This window comes from Maylandia zebra, linkage group LG9, assembly GCF_041146795.1.
Source record: "Maylandia zebra isolate NMK-2024a linkage group LG9, Mzebra_GT3a, whole genome shotgun sequence".
Lineage (NCBI taxonomy): Eukaryota > Metazoa > Chordata > Actinopteri > Cichliformes > Cichlidae > Maylandia > Maylandia zebra.
Genome location: NC_135175.1, coordinates 15840258 through 15858504, shown reverse-complemented (window position 1 = coordinate 15858504; position 18247 = coordinate 15840258). Strand labels below are relative to the sequence as shown.

At 44.5% G+C, this 18247-nt stretch overlaps 1 protein-coding gene and 1 long non-coding RNA gene across 5 annotated transcripts in view; one reads left to right on the top strand and one right to left on the bottom strand.

The window, feature by feature from the left end:
* The window catches only part of LOC143420288 (uncharacterized), a 135665-nt gene extending 135248 nt beyond the window's left edge, over positions 1 to 417 (bottom strand). Inside the window, exon 1 of one of the 2 annotated variants that reach the window (XR_013100105.1) lies at positions 114 to 417. This is a non-coding gene — a long non-coding RNA (uncharacterized LOC143420288). The remainder of the gene's footprint in view (positions 1 to 113) is intronic. The other variant, XR_013100104.1, reaches the window with a different exon arrangement.
* slc35b3 (solute carrier family 35 member B3) lies at positions 156 to 11198 on the top strand. 3 transcript variants are annotated; one of them, XM_004546476.3, is made up of 10 exons: positions 156 to 222; positions 1679 to 1915; positions 2101 to 2222; positions 2342 to 2496; positions 7852 to 7959; positions 8319 to 8416; positions 8562 to 8654; positions 8921 to 9032; positions 9275 to 9344; positions 10182 to 11198. In XM_004546476.3, exons 1-10 carry the CDS (start codon positions 163 to 165, stop codon positions 10330 to 10332), a joined length of 1206 nt encoding a protein of 401 aa, XP_004546533.2. In that variant the 5' UTR covers positions 156 to 162; the 3' UTR covers positions 10333 to 11198. The 3 variants fall into 3 exon arrangements, with proteins under 3 accessions (XP_004546533.2, XP_012773331.1, XP_012773332.1); XM_012917877.5 differs by lacking the exon at positions 156 to 222 and adding an exon at positions 397 to 671; XM_012917878.5 differs by lacking the exon at positions 156 to 222 and adding an exon at positions 715 to 894.
* The last annotated feature ends 7049 nt before the right edge of the window (positions 11199 to 18247 follow it).

The following is an 18247-nucleotide window of genomic DNA, read 5'->3' as shown; positions in this document are numbered from 1 at the left end:
TTTATCCTGGTTGACTTCAACTTTATATCTGTACATAATTTGACCCTTTTCAAAATAATAGTTTTATCATAAAAATAAATTCTTAAAATTGAAAGTAAAATGAAAACTGACACCTCAGACCGTCACTCAGCAGGATTAACCAGAAGTGCTTGTGTGTCACTGATGATGTGGACAGCGACAGGAACACTACCCTACCTATTCATGATGAACTCCTCTACCCAGGTAAGCTAGCGTATTACAGCCCGTCAGGTCTTTCTCCTATTAAATGCAGCTAATAATTCACTTCTGTTGTGTTTGTGCCGAATCGACAGGACGGCACCGACCAATACATTTTTGTTATTTTTACGGGAGCTAAAAAACGTGAAACAAGCCACCTGCAGAAGCAGTGCCTGTCTCCGCTGACCAATAGCGGCGCAGTTCAGAGTTCGGAGCCGAGCGGAAGTTGTTGGCTGCTTCTAGCCTGCCATCCCTGCAAATGCATGTAGCCTTTAGCAGGCTAGCACGCTTGTAAGCGCATTTTTGGCCTTTTTGTCACTGAGGACCAAAAACGTGAAAATGTTCGGAGTGTGTGAAAGATGAAGCCGAGCGAGTCGAGGGGAATGATTTTCACCGGTGTTGCCTCTGAGACTGGGGATAAGAGCACGTAAAGACACCCGGAAGTGTTGTTGAAGGTAACGAGATTGCTATTGTAGCTTACTCTGGTGAATGATAAAGCTATGTCAGGTGCGACATGTGTGGCTAACAGCAAACGTGTGGTAAGATGACGTTAATAGCTGCGTCTTTGGATTGTTAATCGTTGCTCTCTGATCAAATGACAGCCTCCATTCAGTATTCATGGCGTTAGAAACGGGTTGCTTCGTAGCCTAGCTACCGTTACCGGCTATTTAAACAGGGGTAAGAACAGTCTCTTTTTATAATGTTTTTTCATTTAGCACAGCTTTAATGTGGTGGATGCTTTGGTGAATGCTATTCAGTGGTTTTACTCGTAGCAGAATATCACTGGCCGCAACGTATCCTGAGTGGATTTGAGTCAGAGTAGTGATCACTAGCAGTTCTCATAGTTTAGAATGAAAAAAATGAAAAGAAGTCTTTAAAAGAATATGGGGAATCAGTGACAATAATATGTGCATGCTCAATAACGAAGTATCGAAAATACTGCATCACTAAAGCCTCGCCTGGTATTTTTGCTTAAGTGTTTACTCTAAGATCTCTTGTTTGCTTTGCACTGCCTGCAAGGATCGTTTGCATACTCATATAATAGAGAATATGGCTTCATTTAGTCGCCTCATTTCAGCACAGTTCCCATGGTGTAACGTGTTCAACAGGTCTTTCTGTTGATGGCACAGCCACTCTAGTTACTTTTTTTTTACTGTCATCATAAAAATGACCCAGTGAATGGTCACCATTTCTTACACGAGGTGATGAAAGCTCAGCTCCAGGCTTAGTTTATCCACCCCATCCTTCATTTTCTACTTTGGAATATTAGGTTAGCCTGCCTAATGCTAGTTTCTCAACTGCATGCAGTTTGAAGGGTGTATCAATCTGCATTTCGTATACACAGTAATGATGAAATGCCTCTGTGAGCTCTTTCGCTATCTTCTTATCAAAGCTGCAGTCTGTGCTTTATGCCGAAGCATCATAAAGGAGGAGCATCAAATCTTTCTTTATGTCCCTGCAGCTTCCAGCAGGCGCTGACACAATGAGTGCCAAATATGGCCTGGTGGGCTACAACAGTTCACGGAAGCACATTTCAATCTCCATCCCCTCGTCTACAGAGGTGATGTCACCTCATATAAAGTCTGTGGAGGAGCTGAGGGTTCTGGGGATCAACCTGAGCAGCTTAAGTGCACCCACACAGTTCTTTATTTGTGTGGCTGGAGTCTTCTTCTTTTACCTCATGTATGGATACTTACAGGTAACGGGGATTACGATCCTTCTTATACACACACACACACACACACACGTATAGTAATACAGTAAAAATGCAGTAATTACATGTGTTATTCAACATGATAACATGTGAATATATTGATTAAATAAAACTGAGACAAGGCTATTAAGGGTGTTTTGTTATGTCTTTATATTCGTCCCTCAATATAGGAGTTAATATTTTCTGTGGAAGGATTCAAGCCCTTTGGTTGGTACCTCACTCTGGTCCAGTTTGGCTTCTACTCCATGTTTGGATTAGTAGAGCTTCAGCTCACACAGGACAAACGCAGAAGGTATGATAACAGATTATGCTTTGCCCCCCAGAAGACAGCCTTTACTGTAAAACACATTTTGTGTCTGACTTTTTCTTCCTTGTTTTTTTTTTTTTTTTTTTAAATTTCATCTCCTCCAGGATACCAGGGAAGACCTATATGATTATAGCATTTTTAACGGTGGGCACTATGGGCCTGTCAAATACCTCTTTGGGCTACTTGAACTACCCTACACAGGTCATCTTCAAGTGCTGTAAACTCATCCCAGTCATGATTGGAGGAGTGTTTATACAAGGTCAGCTTCCTATGTTGATACTTATTTACAGTGTGCGCATTGTGTGTATTTTTGGTTCCTGCTCTGCAAAGTCTTCATCCTTGCTACTAGATGATCCGCAGGCATCAGTATTGCAGCTCTCTGTAGACCATTTCTATGCCTTTCTCATTGTAAAATAATTTGAGGGGATTTCCTGTGTTATGTAAACTGTTCAACAAATTAAAAGAACTATTTTTTGCATTTGGCTAGAATCAGTGTCACTACTGATGACATGAGATGATACCTTGACCAACTCCTTGATACCTTAGTCCAACTCCTCCAGGATGACACATTAATATGTTTGATTGCCACAAGGTTTGCTATGCTTCCCAGCACAGTCTTAAAAGCGTGGGTGAGACAGTTACTTTAGGAGAGCTGAACATGACCGTAGAATATGCACAACCCGTCAGCTGAACTGGTATCTGCTCCTTTGTGCAGGATGTGCAGAGCTACAAAAAGTGACCTCCAGAAGGCCACTGGTGTGACCAAATAATCAGAAGCAAATTTCATGAGGGTGGCATGAGGGACTGACATCCTCTAGACACCTAGCTCTCTAGATGGGAGCAGAGAGCATGTACTTTGAGTACACGTGACAGATGTGAAAGGGTCTGGATTAACTGGGGAGAACGTTATGGTGCCTGAAACATCATGCAGCATGACTGGTTGGGTGGTGGGTCAGTGATGGTCTGGGGAGGTGAATGCATTGAGAGACGCACAGTCATCTACAGGCTAGTGAGCAGCATCCTGGCTGCCATTAGGTATCAGGATAATATCCTTGGACTATTAGTAGATTCTGTGTTGGTGCAATGGGTCCTTTGGTCCTCTTTGTCCACAACAATGCCCAGCCTCATGCAGTGAGAATTTATAGGCAGGTCCTGGAGGAGTAAGTAAGTGATAACATTGACGAATCTCCATCCTTCCATCCATCCATCTTCATCCGCTTATCCGAGGTCGGGTCGCGGGGGTAGCAGCCTAAGCAAAGAGGTCCAGACCTCCCTCTCCCCAGCCACCTCCTCCAGCTTGTCCGGGGGAATACCAAGGCGTTCCCAGGCCAGCCGAGAGATATAATCTCTCCAGCGTGTCCTGGGTCTGCCCCGGGGCCTCCTCCCGGTGGGACATGCCTGGAACACCTCGCCCAGGAGGCGCCCAGGGGGCATCCTTGCCAGATGCCCAAACCACCTCAGCTGGCTCCTTTCGATGTGGAGCAGCAGCTGCTCTACTCTAAGCCCCTCCCGGATGGCCGAACTTCTCACCCTATCTCTAAGGGAGAGGCCAGCCACCCTTCGGAGGAAGCTCATTTCCGCCGCTTGTATCCGCGATCTCGTTCTTTCGGTCACTACCCACAGCTCGTGGCCATAGGTGAGGGTAGGGACGTAGATCGACCGGTAAATTGAGAGCTTCGCTTTTACACTCAGCTCCCTCTTCACCACGACTGACCGGTGCAGCGTCCGCATTACTGCAGCCGCAGCCCCAATCCGTCTGTCGATCTCCAGCTCCCTTCTCCCATCACTCGCGAACAAGACCCCGAGATACTTGAACTCCTCCACTTGGGGCAGGAACTCATCCCCGACCCGGAGTGGGCACTCCACCCTTTTCCGGCTGAGAACCATGGCCTCAGATTTGGAGGTGCTGATCCTCATTCCCGCTGCGTTACACTCGGCTGCGAACCGCTCCAGTGCGAGCTGGAGGCCCTCACCCGATGAAGCCAACAGAACCACATCATCCGCAAAAATCAGAGATGAGATTCTGAGGCCACCAAAGCGAAAGCCCTCCGCCACTTGGCTGCGCCTAGAAATCCTGTCCATAAAAATTATGAACAGAACCGGAGACAAAGGGCAGCCTTGGCGGAGCCCATCACCCACCGGGAACGAGTCCGACTTATTGCCGGCAATGCGAACCAAGCTCTTGCAACGGTTGTATAGGGATTGAATGGCCCGTAGCAATGGGCCAGACACCCCATACTCGCGCAACACCTCCCACAGGACGCCCCGAGGGACACGGTCGAATGCCTTCTCCAGGTCCACAAAACACATGTAGACTGGTTGGGCAAACTCCCATGCACCCTCAAGTATCCTCGAGAGGACAAAGAGCTGGTCCAGTGTTCCGCGACCAGGACGAAAACCGCATTGTTCCTCCTGTATCCGAGGTTCGACTAGCGGACGAACCCTCCTCTCCAGCACCCTGGCATAGACTTTCCCGGGGAGGCTGAGGAGTGTGATCCCCCTGTAGTTGGAACACACCCTCCGGTCCCCCTTCTTGAAGATGGGGACCACCACCCCGGTCTGCCAGTCCACAGGTACTGCCCCTGATCTCCACGCAACATTGCAGAGACGTGTCAACCAAGACAGCCCTACAACGTCCAGAGCCTTCAGGAACTCGGGGCGGACCTCATCGACACCAGGGGCTCTGCCACCAAGGAGTTGTTTAACTGCCTCAGTGACCTCGCCCCCGGAAATCGGTGGGTCACACCCCTCATCCCCAGACTCTGCTTCCTCCCCGGAAGACGTGTCAGTGGGATTAAGGAGGTCCTCGAAGTATTCCTTCCACCGCCCGACAATTTTCTCAGTCGACGTCAACAGCGCTCCGCCAGCACTATACACAGTGCAGGTAGAGCACCGCTTTCCCCTCCTGAGACGCCTGACGGTTTGCCAGAATCTCTTCGAGGCAGTCCGAAAGTCTTTTTCCATGGCCTCTCCGAACTCCTCCCACACCCGAGTTTTTGCTTCAGCCACTGCCCGAGCCGCATTCCGCTTGGCCTGTCGATACCTGTCGGCTGCCTCCGGAGTCCCACAGGCTAACCAAGCCCGATAGGCCTCCTTCTTCAGCCTGGTGGCTCCCTTCACCTCTGGTGTCCACCATTTGGTTCGGGGATTACCACCACGGCAGGCACCAACCACCTTGCGGCCGCAGCTCAATGCAGCAGCTTCGGCAATGGAGACGCTGAACATGGTCCATTCGGACTCAATGTCCCCAGTCTCCCTCGGAATGCTGTTGAAGCTCTGCCGGAGGTGTGCGTTGAAGATCTCGCGGGCTGGGGCCTCTGCTAGACGTTCCCAGCACACCCTCACTACGCGTTTAGGTGCACCAGGTCTGTCCAGCGTCCTCCCCCGCCACCTGATCCAACTCACCACCAGGTGGTGATCAGTTGACAGCTCAGCCCCTCTCTTTACCCGAGTGTCCAGAACATATGGTCGCAGGTCTGGTGATACGATTACAAAATCGATCATCGACCTACGGCCTAGAGCATCCTGGTGCCACGTGCACTTATGGACACTCTTATGTTCGAACAGGGTGTTCGTTATGGCCAAACTGTGATTAGCACAGAAGTCCAATAACAAAGCACCGCTCGGGTTCAGATCAGGGAGGCCGTTCCTCCCAATCACGCCCCTCCAGGTCTCGCTGTCGTTACCCACGTGAGCATTGAAGTCTCCCAGCAGGACAACAGAGTCTCCAGGTGGAGCACCTTCCAGCACCCCCCCCAGGGACTCTAAGAAGGCTGGGTACTCCGAACTGCCACTCGGCGCATAAGCGCAGATGACAGTCAGGACCCGTTCCCCGACCCTAAGGCGCAGGGAACAAACCCTCTCGTCCACCGGGAAAAACCCCAACGTACCGGCAGCAAGCCGAGGGGATATAAGAATACCCACCCCAGCCCGCCGCCTCTCACCAGGGGCAACTCCAGACTGAGACAGAGTCCAGCCCCTCTCCAGGAGACTGGTTCCAGAGCCCAGACATTGACGAATCTCACCTGACCTAAATCCAAGAGAACACCTCTGGGACATTATGTTTCTGTCCATCTTATGCCGCCAAGTTGTCCAGAAGCTCTGTGATGCAATGGTTCAGAACTGGGAGGGGATCCCCCCCCCCAAGACTCCATCCTTCATCTCCTTTAGCAGCATTCCCCTGATATTGTCAGGGATGCATACAAGCACATTGGGGCTCCTTTTATTCCTAACACATTATCCAGTCCTATCAGTATTTTTTTTTTCCCCACTGGGATTTGGTTTGTTTTCAAAGTTTTCCTTTAACTTTTTTGAATGGTATATTTATTTAGTCTGGTATTTGTTTTTTGGGTTGGCTTATAAAAGCTTAATTGGTCTTGTTCAAATGTAAATCAACAGTTAGGGTCAGCTTAAAGGTTCCTGCTTTCAGGAGATCGCCTTAGAGCATGAACCTGTTACTGTAATCTCTTAAGTTTTCATCATTTCAACAAAACTGTAATCGTACATGTAGCTCAAATCTGTTGGCACATGAGGTAACAGTCTTTTCAAAATAACTGAAAATGAAGATTTTTTTTTATTATTCAGAATATAATAAAAGTGAATGTTACATCATCATTTACAGGGGGGGAAAAGTAGATTCATTTTTTCCACCTCATTTCATTCATCACATATTTCCTTTGAAGCAGTGACCACCTTTCAACTTTCAGTGCATCCTTTTCATCCACGTCTGTTGTTTTCTGTCGTGAGGGCCCGGTCGGCAGTACGTGCAGTTTCTTCCCCGCTCTTACTTCTGTCTGTCCTTTCATCCTCACACTGGCCTTCACAAGGTTCAACGTCCTGAACGTGAGAAGGGTTTCGTGCATTTTTTTTTTTATTTCTTTATGTTTTTTCACCCGCCTCCTTACGTCTCTCTGGATGAATAGATGTGAGGACCACGGTCCCTCAAGGGGGTCGAGTGGAAAACAGAATTTGTTCACTCCAAATGCAAAGAGGAAAGAAAGTGGGAGAGAGGGATGGATGAACAGATGGATGGATGGAGGCAGGGGTGTGGGGATGCATCTGATGTGAGGCCCTTCAAAGACGAGTCAGGGAATCAAAGCCGACCACAACCTGATGCCACGTCCCCCGTCAACCTCAAGGCATCCGTCCGTCAGCCTGTTTTTGAAAGACTCCTTCATCCTGTTGTTTTATTTCCTCCCACGTTTTTTTTTCTTTTTTCATTTTCACAGTTTTTTTTCCTTTTTCATTCTTGCATGCACAGCCCAAGAAACTTTAAGTTGTGAACAATATCTGTTGCAAAAACTTTCTTTAGTGATGTGTTTTTACTTCAGTCCAATGTCAACTTCTGTTTATTAAAGGTGGGTCGTCATCTTTCAAAGATTTCTTTGTAAGCTGTGCTTGAGGGGAAACTCTTTCAGTTTGGTTTATTGTGCCTGGGATGTTTTAAAGTGTTACACATATCATACATTAAAGTGTAGATTTCATGCTGGTGTAGTTTTAAAAACTTTGCCTGATTTTTGTAGGTGACAAGTAAAAGAAATAGGTTTAGATTTAAGGCTTGAAAAATAAAAATATAAGATTTTAAATAACGTTTTCCTCCATCTTTATGTCCCAGGTAAACGTTATAATGTGGCTGATGTGTCTGCTGCTCTCTGCATGAGTCTGGGACTCATCTGGTTTACCCTAGCAGACAGCAAAGTGGCCCCCAACTTCAATGTCACAGGTATTTCCTTTGAGATCCACCTGCAAACTCAGATGGTCTTCGATCAGAGGCTCCTATACAAATACAGAGATGTTGCATGAGTACATTAAAGACACTGTATATATGATGTACATCTCCATAATGTAGCTGCTGACGTCTGTCACAGGTTCTTTCACTTTTACTCTTGGATCACTGAATTGTGGCTGGAAACTTTTATTTTAGTGCATAAAATGTCTATTTGTGCTCTATGAACTTCTAGAATAATATTATAATATATTTAGTTAAAGCACCTTGAGGCGTCTGTTTGAAATTGAGTAGTTTGTTAATGTTTCCCCTTCTTCACCCTGAATGGTTACATGTGCATGTTTCTGTGCACGCAGGTGTCCTTCTCATCTCCCTGGCGCTGTGTGCAGATGCTGCCATTGGAAACGTGCAAGAGAAAGCCATGAAACTCCATAACGGCTCCAACTCTGAAATGGTACACTAGTGAAATAATATAAATCCAAAGGCATTTTGATAGGATCACACATTGTTGGAGAAAAATCCCGAATGCTTTGGTTGATGGTGTGATTGAAAGTACTTCTGTTCTATGTTGTGGTAATGCCGCATTTTGTCGCTCACAGGTGCTGTACTCATACTCCATTGGTTTTGTCTACATACTGGTGGGCCTGCTGTGTGTTGGTGGGCTGGGACCGGCCGTAGCATTCTGCTCAGAGGTGAATATACCTGAAGATGATGTGATTACACATTCCTAGCTTTTAGTGGGGTTGTTTGCTTTATGTTTTCAACCGTTAGCATTGGAAGGAATGTGAAATCAGATCCTTTTAGGACTAATGTGTCAGGATCCTGTTTTTTGTATTTCAGCTTTAACCTTGTAGATTGATGATGTTTTGATGTTTTCCAGTAGCACAGGGTTGCAGTTTTTAGTGTTTTTTCATCTGGACCCTGTTCGTTTATCTTTTCTCCCCTCTTTCCTTCTCAGCATCCCGTGAAGACATATGGTTACGCGTTCTTCTTCTCTCTTACGGGTTATTTTGGGATCTCCTTTGTGCTGGCCTTAATCAAGCTCTTTGGGGCTTTGGTTGCTGTAACAGGTCAGAGTCGCAGTTTATAAAGTTTTCCTCAGAATTGTTTTATCTCGTGTGAAAACAGCATTGTTGGCATAAAAGGCAAATAGTCATATTTCAGTCAGCCACACAATTATATAGATAAAAAAAATTATCACTATCTTAACCCAGGATGTTTGTCTTTTCTTAGACATATTTTAAAAGTAATTAAGTAAAGAAATGTAACGAGTGTCACTGATGGTAACGCATCTGTGCGGGTTTCTGTGCAGTGACCACTGGGAGGAAGGCCATGACTATCGTACTTTCCTTCATGTTCTTTGCAAAACCCTTCACTTTCCAGTAAGTACCACCACCTTTTGACTTAAAACACTTTCCTCCTAGTTTAAAGTAAGTCTACAGTGTGACCGCTGACCCCCTCTTTTGACTAATAAAAAACTTGATCTGGCTTCTCTGCCCCTGGTTTTTATGTCCTCAGTCCATTTGCAGACCTCGAGTTTTCCTCCGCTCCTTCAGTTTGTCCTTCCCTCTTTTGTTCACCCTCTCACTCGCCCTCTGCGCTGTCAGAGAGTGAATCCGCTGCTCTGTTGTTCAGTGGCTCTTAAAAACTGTGTGTGTATCACGAAACAGAAAAACTTTTGTGTGTCATTGCAGCCAAATTTATTCTCCCTCCAGCTGGTGTGTGCCCTCACCCTTAACTGGACTCAGTCCCTTTTTATGGCAACAGCTAACACTTTTTAAAACCAAAAAACTGCAGTACTACAGTGTGTTATCAGTAAATGGCAGATTTAACCAAATTTATAAATACTAATTGCATCAATTTCTGAGGAGTTGTATGATATACAACACCTGTATTACACCTGGTTTGCATGTGTTTGATAGGGCAGCAGCATTGGTCCATCGTTTCAGCAAAACTCAACTTCACTCAAACTGTCCAAAAAAAAAAAGTTATGTGTTGTTATTTTAACAATGCCCTGTGGGTTTTTGTGCATGCAAACCTTTGCCCAGTGTTGCTCATTAGGACAGACTGTATCCTTGCATTTCTGTGGAAAGTAGATATTTATCCGTTTATTAACCTTTTACATCATTCAGCTGAAGCCACAAACTTCTCGGGGTGTCGTAAGTCTTCCCACATTAGTTGTATAAAACATCTAACCTCTCCGTCTTTGACCTCGTCAGGTACATCTGGGGCGGCCTTCTGGTGCTCTTTGGAATTTTTTTGAATGTTTACAGTAAAAACAAGGACAAAATGAAGCTTCCATCCATCAAGGACCTCAGGAGCTGGCTGCTGGCGGGAAAGAAAGTCCGATTTCTTTCACAAAACGTGTAGGAGACACTCAGAGGTTCGGTGGAAGTCCTGTGCCGACAGACCACTTCTCTCTGCTACTTCCGGGATGAAATACCCACAGGATGTGCTGAAGCATATGCCGGGCCTCATCACCACTAATGTTGAGCCAAAGATGGGCACACAGGGTTCGACCTCCAATCAGCCTTACAGACAGCTGATAATAATCAAACTGTGGGAGAGGGAGTCGCTGTTTTCCATCTGCGTACCAGGACACTGCTGGTTAACCGAAGTGGCCCTGTCTGCAGGAAAATGAAGGAACTGCGTTTTAAAAGGGGATCAATGCCTAGTGGGATCTTGTGAAGCAATACTTCAAAGCCACACTGAAACTTTTTTTCCAATGTGTTGTACAACACTGAGGACATGCAGTATGAGACTTTCTAAAGGGAAGCCAGCTCATTAGCTCACCAAATTGCACAGTTTTGCACTGGAATTGAGTGAAACACTTTAACCCTCGAGTGGTTGGAGCAAAAATGAAATGTTTGAAAGAACAAGTACAGAGATACGTGGTAATCTGTATCATGTGTGAAATTACTGTCACCCATCTTAAAATAATACATATTGATTTTTTTTAAAAAGTATATTTGCCCCTGCATGTGCCAGAAAGATGGAAGAACATGTTTTTCAGGACCTTCTTTATACGTAAAAGTGGCTTTCATAAGTTTTGTTTGTTTTGGGTTTCTTGGGGTAATCCATATGTGACTCGAACCTTCATAATGTGTGTTATGTGCGATGGTCACATTTTTGGGAGTCAGTCACTCCTGAACATCAACAGCTGCCATAATTTGCTAACCATATACGTTTGGGTCAAAGGGTAAAGCTCTTTTTACAATAAAATATGTATTTAGTAATTACAGCGGTGGTGTTTTCTTTTTCTTTTCTTTTTTTGTCGGCCAGCCCTTATTCTCTCCTTTTGCACCACTTGAGAGAAGAATTGAAATGTTGCCAAAATGTGTGTGTGTTTATCCATCCAGTGGCCTTGGGCGTGTTTGATTAGGAGTCCTGAAAAAAGAGAGCACTGCTAGACGGAAAATAAACAGCAGTCTTCACAGCGCTGAGGCTGTCCTATTCATTTAGATCCATCGTGTGTGTGTGTGTGTGTGTGTGTGTGTGTCACATAAATACCAGTTCAGTTTTTCTAAATGATGGCATGATAAAGCTCACACCTGGTTCTTCCTCAGGCAAACCGCTGCTTCCCCTGCAGGGCTATTAAAGCATTTTTGGTCTGGATTTATATCCGGCTTTATTTTTTCCTCTTGTGGTTAAAAAGATTACTTGACTGACATTAGTGCGACTGCCAGTACATTCAGGACAGTGGTGTACTGCTGTTTTTCACACATTCATACAAACACACACCCGTCTCTGAATCTCTGGTTTTAGCTTCATATCTGTGCATCTGGTTTTAATCCAGATTCAGTATCCAGTCATCACCCCGGAGATCTGTGCTCGTCCGGTCTTATTCACTCAGTATCGTGCTTTTAGCCCCTCTTAACCGCACGGCTCTTTTGATGTAAAGCACTGGATGATATGAACAATGCAGGTGTCTGTCAGTATTGTGGAAATATTGTGAGGCAAGTGTATCCTTTCATAGAGGTTTTATCATACCCTCTTCTGCACCTGCTCGCTTTCATTGTGCTCCACACAGGCTCCAAGGAGCTTGACGTTTTTCAGGCCTCATTCAGAACAAATAGACCTCTGCAGTTTTCACAGTTAATGTGTAGGCTTTTAGTCTAACAATCACATCTGTGCAAACTTTACAAAGTGGTTAGACAATGCAGTTGGACTGAGGATCATCCATCCGATCAGATGTTTCCCTTTCATTTAAAAGAATTGCACCGCAGTAGTGCTCATTTTATCGCCAATGTTGGTAGTGAAACCGTGGCCGCGGCGGTGTTTTAAGTAGCCTACGAACACGGTGAAAATGTTTGAGTCTGTCCCTCATTATCATTTGTGTTGTATGCGCATGTCTCCGGCGTGCTGTGAAATGACAGAGACTTGCCAGCTCAGCAGGAGACGGGCTGAGTGTGGCTCTCTCTGTGATCCTAATAGAGGTCCCGATATTACAGTCTCACTTCCAGGCGGGAAACCTAACGCTGGGCCAATTAGTAATTTGGTATTTCATAAAACTTGGCAGCTTGTGTGTGATGACAAACTGACAGAGATCTTCCCTCCTCCGGGGAACCTTTGGTAGTGCAGCAGTACACACACACACACAAAGGACTACTAAGTTTTCTTCTACAGCAAAATGGCAAGTGTTGCGCAGATTGAGAGCATGTAACTCAATTGGAAAGAGAAAATTACTTTGGATGCTTTCTTGTTTGGCTGTAGATTTGAGTTTCACACAGACAAGAAAATTGGAGGAAAAACAGATGTTTTTTTCCCCTTTCTTTCTTTTTTTTTAAAGCCCGCCTTGCTTTAATACTGTCTTTGTATGATTGATGGGCAGCGAAACAGTCCATTAGAGGTTGAGGGGTCATGTTACGGGTTAAAAACATTAGTTTGCCATTACATACATTCGATGTGCGGCGTACAGAACTGCTTTATCGCTATGGGAAAGGCTATTCTCCTCCAGCTCCCTGAAAGGTCATTATGGGATGGGAAAGCCCAGTTGACCCAAGGCAAAGTACATCATTTGTCTTTTAGCACCGAGAGAACACACCTAACGAAGCCGGCTGACCCCTGTTAGAACGGTTAGGTTTTTTGCCATTTTTCAAAGCCACAGAGGAATTTGCCATCCACCGAAGTCAGCTATTTTATTTTAACTCGTGTACTTTTGTGTTATTTTGTTGTGCTGTCTAGTAATAAGTGAGTTTAGGTGGTTAGTTTTTCTTTAAACGTTGACAGGCTGTTTGAAATTCTAAATTTAAAGCAAACATCCAAGAACAGGAAACCGTTTCATTGTAAGATAAATGCAGCTGCAGTCATCTGGGATACTGCTTTTCTGTCTTTTTTTCCTCTATCCTTTACTCATTTCTTGTTCTTCATTTTACACCCTACACTTCCCAACACACACACATCCAACCAACCTCTGCTCTCGCACGGCTGAGGCCCTTCCTAATAAATAATGGGAGGTGTCCGCAGCTCATCATTCCCGCAAATAGGCTGCTATATAATATGCGGTCCACCTCAGATAGGTTGCTATATAATATGTGGTCAGACCGCGGATGGCCACATAGGGGAGTGCTGGCAGAGCCATTCATTATGGGTGCTATGTGTCAGTGAGGGCAGTAAGGTGGCGAAATGAGGGATATGCAGTTGCCCTCACACTGCTATTCACACACAGACACACACCAGATGACACAGTCCCTGTCATCGTGGGTTTAATGGGACACACACTCCCATTGTGCCTGTTGTGCCTCTTTTAAAACATGAGAACAACCTGAGGTGGAATAGGCCCTTTTCACAGGAGTCATTCTGAGAAGTCTATAAGCAGGGTAAACATGGGCGTAACTGGTAAAATGAATCAGTGTGTCGCAGATAGCTGTGCTCTAAGACAATCTTAATGGAACAACACCACCACAGTTAACGTTGTTAATTTCTGATGGGACAAGGGCCTGAATAACAGCAGTGTAACGAGATGATATGAAGATTGATTTCTAAAAGAAAAATGTATTTTTAAAGGAAACAGTTTAGCATTTGGGGAAGCAGCTTATTCTGCTAATAGTGCTCGTGATTGGTAAATGGACTGGCACTTATGTAGTGTCTTTCTACTCAGTTGAATAATCAAAGCATTTTCTTACTGCAAGGCACATTCACACACATGCATTCAGACAGCATTCATATATCTATGCCTACACACTCTAACGTTCACACATACTCAGGCTCCGATGGACACCACAGGGGCAACTCGGGGTTCAAGTACCTTGCCTAAGAAAACTCCGACACCGACCGTCTGATTGGTAGGATGAATATGAAGCTACAACTAGCAACTAGCTAGCAAGACTCTGCCCGAACTTAACAAAAAAGTGAACTACTAGCACCTTAATGTATAAAAACTTAGACAGTAGATGTGGAATGCAAAGCATGCCTGAAGCTTCATATTATTTCAGTGCATTTCCACAACCTCAAGTAGGATTATGTTACTACTTTTGGAAGAACATGCAGTACTTTCCTGTTTTGTCATCAGTGTGAGGTTGCCACAAAGCAGTGGAGTTTTTTTGTTTTTTTTCCCTTAATGCGTTTTCAAGGTGCTGTAAGGCAGATATTATCACCTTTGGACGGAGCTGACTAGCTGTTACTGCTCTTTGTGCTAAGCTGACCAGCTGCTGGCTGTAGCTGAAACATAGCCCCAAGGCTGATTCTCAGTAAAAGACCAAATTACATCTCCAAAATTCAAACTTCTGCACCGAATTAGAAATTTAAATGAGCTGAGGTTCGTTTAATAGCTTTCCCCCTTTTCTTAGGCCTTCTTTCTGTCGTTCTCTCTCATCTCCTCCTGATGCTCTCATTTCTTCTCTCATTATGTATCTTCTCTTTCCTTTCATTACCTTCCTTCACTCCACCTCCACCTCCCCACCTTTTCCTCCCTCTTTTCCTTCACTCTCCACAACAGCCTTGCTTCACACCTCTTCATCCTCCTACCTCAGACTCATTACACCCCACCCACCCGTACCAGCCAGCGCAAGAAGCTCTCCTCATATAATATGATGGCCATCTGCTAGGCTGAGCCATGCTTCTCAAAAAGCCCCAGGGCTGGATGTTTATCTGTCGTCCCCCTCGCAAACTCCTTTAAGGATGAGAAACATATCAGCAATCATCGCAGCTACAATTAGCACAGGTGCTCCTGAGCTGTAAAGTGATCAGGAGAAATGGGAGGAAACATAATTGAAGTGGATTAGAGCAGAGAAGTGGGAGGGAAAAAATGAAATAAAAATTCTGGAGGCTTGGACAGCAGCCCCCTTTTTTGTATACTGCTGTTTGAAATTCACTGTGCTGTGATTAAAACTGGTGCAGAGCGGCGGTGGAAGTCCTGGCAAGGAGTTTTGGTATTTAACAGCTGTCTAGTGTTTTTCTAGCCCACTGTTTTCTCAAATGTGGTCCTGTCATGTTGAAATATGGAGCTGGAGAGCGTGCCGGTGCCTTCTATAACCGAGATCGTGACTTTTTATGCGTGAACTGCATGTATTTTTTTTATCGTTTTACCTAAGGAGCTTGACAGGACTGTGCGTGTGTGTGTTACTCTTAAGAGTCTGACAAACCAAGCCTTCTTCTTGTCTTCATCTGCTGAAACATGGCAGCAAACATTTGCGCACACACTTACAAAACCGTACTGTACTGCGCGCACACGCACACACTCGCGCACACACACCATTTTGGTTGCTCAAGCACGGTCGAAATATTCCACAGCAGTCACTCATGAAGAGAAATTCTTAATAATAAATATCCAGCCAATAATGAATGTGCTGCTGGCTGCAGTTGTCTTGGGGGCATAATATCTAATTTCCTCCCAATGTTTCATATCCCTACTCCTGCATGTCGACACAGTCCATCATTACACCCCAATGCAGGTTCCTATCACTTTTATTTATTTTTCAAATCAATATATAAATCAAAGCCTGGACAGATGAGATCCAATAAATTACAGAGTGCCGGACAAATGCAGAATGTTAACTGTGTGCCAGGAGAGGAGATTCCCATGGGTGCTGCCTGCTGCTGTTCTGTGTTGTGTGCTACAGCAAAATCTACTAAATGTCATATTAAATCACAGCTAACTTGAATATTACTCAGCGCTGTTTTTAATACAGGTGGAAAAACTCCTCCAAGGCCTTACGTGAATAAGTTTTGTGAAATTTCTTCCATCTGTTCTTATGATCTTTATATTTTATCTCATATCTTATTGAGTTAGTTATTTTATTTTTGCTAAAATAAAAAAAAATTAAGGATTAGACAAGCAAGTCACTGATGCTCTCTGAGGTTTAGGAGCAGTAGCGGAAACTGAGCCGTAGTGTAGCATTTGCAGCTGAATTGCCCAGTGAGGATCGATACCATTTTGCGTCCCGTACCGTCAGGCATTCGCTTAAATTTAACTGGGGGGATGCAAAACAGAGCGGCATAGTGATGATGCTCAGTACATCAGCCACAGTGTGTGAGTCACCTCCTCCTGGTCCAAGCTCAGCCACATGGAAAAACAGGAGGGTTAGTGTGAGAAGAGGACGAAATGGGGGCAAGTGCCCAGTGAAACAGAGCATAGAGAACAGTGGAGAAGACTCGCCTGCCCCATAAACCTCCGGCTGCCATGCTGAATTGTCACTGAGGACTCGCTTAGGTGCAGGGGGCTCACCAGTCAGCCGGGGTATAGACCCATAACATGAAGGGCGGGCTCACAAGACACACAGACTCAGAGCTATACCTGAGTGTAGCAATCTTCGCTATCAGCAGGGAATATGTTGCCATCAGGCCCCATAACATCAGAGCACACCTCGGCACTGACACCGCATGACATGCATATGTGCGGAGGCAGCGTGAGGCGATGCCGGGCCAGGCAGCAGCGGGGGTTTGAAGGAGATTCCCACTGACAGTGGTCCAGTAGAGGGGGATGGGGATCCCCACTACAAAGGAAAAAGCAAAGCCACATAGGAATTAAGAACGAGAAAGAAAGGCTGATTTAATACTTCCCTATAAATACATACCTCTAATATATAGCTGTTTCATTGTAGAAAAAAGATATATATATATATATATATATATATATATATATATATATATATATATATATATATATATATGTATATATATATATATATATACAGAGTACTTAATGTCGAGAATATTAATTATGAGCTTTAACAATAGAAACAGACCTCATGAGTCTATTACAAGGGATGGAAAACTGCAACAAATGCTTATTTTCCATCATTTATTATCTATTAATGTTTTAAATGTTTTCACAGTTGGTTAGCTTAATCATTTGATCATCTAGTCAAGGTTGTCTCAGAAACTCCCGTGCCATTCTGTTAATTTCCTGTCTTGCTAGGCCCTACTGTTAGCTCTAAAGCTAAAGACAATCTCTGACTATTACATGAATTTAAACAAATCCTCAGATGGTCCAGAGGCTTGAACTAGAAAAAAAAGTCAAATTGTCACTGTTACTTTGTGCCTCAGTCGCTCAATCTGATATCACTCATTTTGGCTTGCTAGTAGCCTTAGCTAACTTAATGGCTAATGCTAACAGAATTCTCTGACAATGTGACCGGTCAGTTGCGATGCTGATCCTGGACTAACATTGTTATGATGTCAGAACAACACCAACACAGGGATCTTCAATCTGCAAGGCTAATCAGTGCTATAAGGGTCTTGTAGGAATACTCAAATACACGAATACTCTTCGCCTGATGTGCAATTCATTTACAGTGTCCACATGTGACAAGACAGATCAGGATGGTGTTTTATGGGAAACAAAAGAAAAAGACAAGTTAAAAAAATTAAAAACTGTTTAAAACAAACATAAGTCTACTTAACTGAGACAAAACCCAAGGCTAGGCCCATTGTTACTGGACAACTGGCGACTGGGCAACTAGCCAGCACTTCAACCTTGCAGTACCGCCCCCGTCTCTTCATTATAAAGCTTTAGCTACTCCTTTCAAAACAAAGCATGAAAAATACAAAAGCTATCCTAAGATGCTCGATAAAGATTATTCGACGTAAACAGCAATCAGTTCCCACTCCCCACTTTTCAACCACACGTTGAACTCCCGACCCCTCCCACTAAAAAAAGGTTTGGAATCGCTCACTTTCTTTTCACCAAGATGGTGCCAACATAAAGCAGAGCGCCGAGCCCTCTGACACTACAGTAATGCTGATAATAGACATTAATTTGCAAAAATATTGGGTTTTGAAAGAGCAGGTCCTGTGTAGTTACTTTATAGTATGAAAATCATGAAAATAATCTCAAATGAATTCA

Bases quoted from the DNA above. Each gene is read 5' to 3' on its own strand.
- slc35b3 (XM_004546476.3), top strand. From the start codon at position 163: ATGATGTGGACAGCGACAGGAACACTACCCTACCTATTCATGATGAAC. The intron at 1,916-2,100 runs GTAACGGGGATT...CCCTCAATATAG, and splicing joins TCATGTATGGATACTTACAG to GAGTTAATATTTTCTGTGGA. The intron at 9,345-10,181 runs GTAAGTACCACC...TGACCTCGTCAG, and splicing joins GCAAAACCCTTCACTTTCCA to GTACATCTGGGGCGGCCTTC.